The sequence below is a fragment of the Dendrobates tinctorius genome, unplaced genomic scaffold, assembly GCF_039654945.1.
Source record: "Dendrobates tinctorius isolate UK_male_01 unplaced genomic scaffold, ASM3965494v1 ptg000334l, whole genome shotgun sequence".
NCBI lineage: Eukaryota > Metazoa > Chordata > Amphibia > Anura > Dendrobatidae > Dendrobates > Dendrobates tinctorius.
Window position 1 is genome coordinate 2,833,937 of NW_027362000.1, and position 6,210 is coordinate 2,840,146.

Genomic DNA, 6,210 nt, shown 5'->3' on the forward strand with positions numbered 1-6,210 from the left:
TTTCTGACCGCTCTTACATCACCCTGAATATGAAATAGATAAACAGATATCTACAATATAACCGGAGATGTGTCCTTCAGTCCGAAGCCTCCAGTGCATGCGCAGGACATTGGATGAAGCAGCAGCAGCTTCACCAGTGGGAGGAGGGAGAGAGAAACGGGAGAAGGAAGGGGAATTGAGGGACAGGTGGAAAGAGAGGGGAGAGACATGGAGAAAGAGGGGAAGAGAGAAGGGTGGACAAAAAGAGGAGGGAAAGAGAGGGGAGGGGAAAGACAAGTGATAGAGAGAGAGAGAGAATCGCCACCCAGGCATAGAACGGGTTCAATAGCTAGTGATAGATAGATATATAGATATGTACAAGATAAATAGATGACAAAAGAGAGAGAAATTGTATTGAACTCTTGTATTTTTTTTCCACAAAAACTACTATAGATTCTTTTTAGTTTTTTCAAAAACAGTAAAAGTTTAATTAAAAAAACTTCTAATAACAGTCTCTTGGAAAATATATAAATATCAAAAATTATTAATAAAATTAAAAAAGCTGTCCCTCCCCTCCAAAAGGATGCTTTAAAGTATCCAACAATTATCTACATGGCCGATAACTGTGTGCTGGCATTTACAGTAAATGCTTTAAGAAAGTTCTATACATTTTCTATGAGGATCAACGGCGGCCAGCATGACGCATCTTCTTGATCTACACTTCGCTGCCTTCTCTGGAGTGGATGAGGCTGTTGACACTGAAATTATTACAAAAATGGCTGTTACATTGACTATTTGGATTGGAGCCGGTGGAAGAACTGAAATAGGGACCTCTGAGATGTAAGGTGTGCTGCAATTCTGCAGATTGTTCCTCCATGGAGCTTGCAGTGAAACTGCTCAATGCAGGGACGTTACTCTGGGAGAGTTCATTCACCAAGCCCAGAGACATCGGCCTGTTGACTGAGCTGGAGTCCAAAGAGGTGGCCGTACTGCTGAAAATGTTGTTCAGACAAGTGGTGGAGGTGATTTCTGGGGGAGATGCACTCTTCTGATCTTCTGATGAAGCTTCCACCTCTGGAGACGTTGGGACCATCATAGATGATGTATCATCACCACCCTTCATCCCTAAAACCACCCGACCGTCTTTATCTTTAGCCGTGACAGTGTCAGTGGTGTTCAGTTCTGACCTCTTCCTTCTTTTCCTGCGAAAGTTCCCGTTGTCGAACATTTTCTCGCAATTAGGATCTATGGTCCAGTAGTTGCCTTTGCCTAAACATTGTAAAAGAATATATAATATAAACAATATATAATTCAAAATGGCAGCTGTAAAACGCCAAATATTAGGAGTAATATACACTTTTAAAAAAATCTATAAAAATTCAATTTTTACTAATACACTAGATAAAAAACGGTTGCAAAAATTTATTGACAAACTCGTGATTTTTTTTCTAGTTAAAATTCTTCCTGTGAGTTTGGATTTAAAAGTTAATATACTCATGAAAAAAAAGAAATTTATAACAAAACATCCTTATGGTAAAATTTTCTGCTTAACTGTTTATTTTTGTTGGTACAATGTTTTATTCATGGATAGACTTGGGCTATTTGAAGGCAAGAGCTCCATGAATAGAATTGTACAAACTAAATGGCAAAGAATTAACAGTAATTTTTGAGATTTAGGATTTGACATAAAAAATGAAATTAAATAAAAAGACAAAAAGGAATGGGGACTTGATCGAAAATACTAATACTGTTTCATCTAAATAATATAAATAACGCCGGGGTCACATTTGTGAAACTTGCATGAGTCTCACGCCTCAACACTCAGGACTGCTGCCGGCATTCGCACCAGAGCATTCACCTGCATAGAAATACATGTAGCCACACGCTCGGGTCCTGAGTGCCGGTGGCAGTGCTAGGTATTGAGGTGCAAGACTTGTGCGGGTTTCTCGCAAGTGTGACCCTGACCTTATTAGAATGATTGCAGTCATACTGTTACCTGGGTCTCTCTCATCTCTTGGCACTTTCTTAAAACTGTTGTTTAGAGAGAGGTTGTGCCGAATTGAATTTTGCCATCCGGATTTTCTTTTCTTATAAAAAGGAAAATTGTCCTCCACATACTGGTATATCTGGCTCAGGGTCAGCTTCTTTTCCGGAGCATTTTGTATGGCCATAGCAATAAGAGCTGAATAAGAAAATGGAGGCCTCACTAGTTTCAGAAGTTCCTCCTGAGCAGCTATGGATAACAAACCAAGATTCGTACCACTGAAACCTGACGAATTAGGCAGTAACTGTCCCTCAGATACATAAGAAGGTGGTATATAAGAGCTTGGGTTACTTCTGTGAAGATATCCAGGCATACTGTTGACTCCTGGCCCATTAAACCACACATAGGAGTTCCTTGAAGTTGGATAGTCCCCAATTCCATAGTTGGCCGCCCTTTGCATTGAATGTAGATTCTGCTGGTGGTACATGGTGAAGCTTTCATAATATGCTGACCTCTCTGTGGAATCCTGGACAGGTTTTGGATGAGTCTGGGGAAGACTTGTAGATGTCTGATGAGCTGGAAAATAAATTGAGTCCATACTCTTCTTAAGTACCATCATACATTAAGGTGCTTCCGGCAACAGGTGCCTAATGGATTTGGAGTGCTGTCTTTATACTTCTCCGGAGTTGTGATCCTCCCTGCCCGAGGCCAGTGATTGGTCTGCTTTCACATATTCGTTTTTTGTGGTCTGTCACCAGATGATGAAAATGTATAAAATCACAAACGCTTAAAATGACTACATAAAAAATGAGTTCTATTTTTGTAATGGCTGTGCTCTCTTGTATTTTTTCCATACATAGGGGCACAATGATTTTTTATTTTTGGAAATTTTTAAAGCATTTAAAATAGTCATTCAGAATTTGACAGTAACATCTAGAGGTCAAGGAATAATAGAATAACAAACACCCTTAACGACCAGAGGTATTTTTGATTTAGCATTTTATTTTTGCCCCCCTTCTTCCCAGAGCCAAAACATTTTTTTTCTTTTTCCATCTATATGGCCATATGAGGGCTTGTTTTTTGCGGGACAAGTTGTATTTTTGAATATCACCATTGGTTATACCATGTCTTGTACTCGCAAATGGGGGAAAAAAATTCCAAGTGATGTGAAATGGCAAAAAAAAGTGCAATCCCGTAGTTGTTTTCTTTTATCATGTTCGCTAAATTCTGAAACTGACCTGCCATTATGATTCTCCAGGTTATTACGAGTTCACAGACACCAAATGTTTCTACTTTCTTTTTTATGTAAGTGGTAAAGTATCGTCTCCATTTCTCATGGTCTTGGGTTGTGTGAGGGCTCATTTTTTGCGTGCCGGGTTGACGGTTTTTAATTATACCATTTTGGTGCAGATACGATTTTTAATTGCCTGTTGTTGCATTTTAATGCAATATGGAGGCAACCAAAAAAATGTAATTTGAGTTTCTTTCCCGTTACGCTTGGGTTAATTCTTTTTATATTGATCGGGCAAGTCTGAACGTGGCAATACCAAACACGTGTATGTTTGACATTTTTTTTATATTGCTTTCTTTTAAATGGGGCGAAAGGGGGGGTGAATTGAACGTTTATATTTAAAATATTTTTAAAAACCCTATTTTTTAAACTTTTGGCATGCTTCAATAGTCTAGAACAGGGTTTCCCAACTCCTGTCCTCAAGGCACACCAACAGATCATGTTTTCAGGATTTCCTTAGTATTGCTCAGGTGATAATTGCTTCACCTGTGCAATACAAAGGAAATCCTGAAAACATGATCTGTTGGTGTGCCTTGAGGACTGGAGTTGGGAAACCCTGGTCTAGAAGCTAGACTAGAGCTGCCATAAACCGATCGGCTCTGCTACATACGGGCGATGATTAGATTGCCTGTTTTGTAGCCGAAATACTCACTTGCTATGAGCACATAGCACCGGGCGGCGCTCATAGCAGTCCAGCAGTGACAATCATAGTGGGTTGGTCTGACATCCAGAGATCTCCAGCAGACCTCTCACGTGACAGGGTCTCTGATGGGCCGGCGCGCTTGCCTGAAGCGTGAGTTAAATACCGCTGTCAGAGAGTGACAGCAGCATTTAACTAGTTAACAGCCATGGGCGGATCGCGATTTCACCCATGGCTGTTGGAGGCACATGTCAGCTGTTCAAAATAGCTGACATGTGCAGGAAAGATGTGAGCTCAGCAGTAGAGCCCACATCAAAGTGGGGGGAGTCAGACATCGGCATACTATTATTCCCGATATCAGAAAGGGGTTAACAGTGATTTTTATTGATATGGACCTCTAGTATTGAAAAACTTTTAATCTGCTTGGGTGACTAAATGTGCATTTTTTTCAGGATTTTACAGGAGGTATTTCCATTTCAGAAATTAATTGGACATATTGACAGAAAATGTTGCTCCTCTGGGTGATTCTTCTAACCAGCTACTTATGTCATGTCCTCCATGTGGCCACTACTGGTGGTATGAAGTAGACCACATATCAGATGCTTTGGCATTTCCCAGAGTTATTGCTAAACTAGGAATTTACGTTCTATATTCATAATTACCCCTAAATGCCTATGACGTTGGGCACAGACTGGGGACTTATATGTAGCATTTAGATGCCTTTAATGCATTTAGTTCACCCCAATGCTGTAATTACAGTGGATATAACTCTGACCATAGACGTCACCACATTGCTCTGGTGGCTTGGTGCAGACCAGATGGTTACTTTTGGTCAGCTCAATTTCAATTAAGATGCGGGAAGATGAATTTGCAATGCACATCTCAGAGGGTCTTTAGTTTTCTCATTTGTTAATTTCCTATTTACGAAATGTAAACCACCCAGAAGACAAAGAAAAAGTCAACCTAAACAAAAAGGAAATGACAAAAGTCATGTAAATCAGATTGTATTATCCTACTGAGTTGTACACTTGGTTTTTCCTTTTTTTTTTTTTTTTTTTTTTAAAAAAAAGCTTTTTAGAAACTTTTTTCTAAATGCATCAGTAACTTTATATTCTTTGTTTTAAAGTAATTAACAAGCTTTGCTCTCATACTAAAACTCCGTAGATCAGTTTCCCTCAGGTTTTCACACTTCCATAGTAGAGTCCCATTTCATGGTCTGAGCATAAAAATATACATGGTTCTACTCATTCAAAATTAATTGGCATCAAAAAAATTATATATCTCAGCATAAATTAGGACACCCCCTTTGAAAAGTAAGCTTTGAATTTATACCTCACTTAATACATGAACAATTTCCAGAATATTGACAGGACTGAGTTTCATAGAACATTTTTTAACCCATGCCATGAAAGTAAGATTAATAATATAATTTCTTTACAGGATCTTGAGTTACACTCCAATTAATTGTGGCAAAAATGAGTACACCCCACATCAAAAACTACTACATATAGTATTTTGTGTGTCCTCCATGATTTTTTTAAGGACAGCACCATGTCTTGAAGGCATGAAGTGAACAACCTCTTTTAGAGCCTGGATGGACAGAGATGACAACTTGTCTCCCCAGGACTCCCCATAGGTGCTTGGCTGGGCTCAGATCAGGAGACACTTGGCCACCTTTTGTATCAAGTCATATGAGCAAAAGTGGAGATTTAGTAATGTGGATTTTATTATTAACTTACTGACATTTTATAGATTAAAAAATATCCTATGAAGCTCAGTCCTGTCAGCATTTGACAATTGTTCTTGTGTTCAGTCAGATATTGAATACAATTGTACTAAGGTTTTTTCATTTACGCTGTGCACTGTATACATCAGGAGTAGAGTTGAGAGAAACAGGTCGGTCAGATTCAAAAATCGCCGACTTTCGCCGATCGAAACCCGACCCTAGCGTGAGGTCACCGATCAGCGCGCCAAAGTCGCATTTCAAATGATGCTTTTAGCGCCTTTTCTCACCCAATGATGGAGGATGCACACTGTGGGCAACGCAATGACATGTGCAGCGGCCAGCACCATCTTAAAGAAGGGCATTGAAGTGATTGGCTGGCTTTGTGTGGTGTCACAGTGGCTATAAAAGGCTGTGAATGCCGACCGCCATCTTACTTCTGCTGATCTTACAATAGGGAGAGGTGCTGCTGCTGATTCTGAACAGGGAGAGCGTTAGGCAGGAAGAAGAAAAAAAAAAAAACTGCTGCTGCTGACAGCGCTTTTCACTGTAAAGTTAGTGTGCAGTGAAAGGGGAGGATTTTTGTAGTGTGC

The 6,210-nt window shown here is 39.7% G+C and overlaps 1 protein-coding gene across 1 annotated transcript; it reads right to left on the bottom strand.

Annotated features, from left to right (window-relative positions):
- Positions 1 to 694: 694 nt before the first annotated feature.
- Positions 695 to 2,561, bottom strand: LOC141074811 (forkhead box protein I1c-like). The gene is made up of 2 exons (XM_073562058.1): positions 1,976 to 2,561; positions 695 to 1,248 (listed from the first exon to the last, which is right to left on the bottom strand). The coding sequence occupies exons 1-2, from the start codon at positions 2,559 to 2,561 to the stop codon at positions 695 to 697; spliced, it is 1,140 nt and encodes a 379-aa protein (XP_073418159.1).
- Positions 2,562 to 6,210: the final 3,649 nt, after the last annotated feature.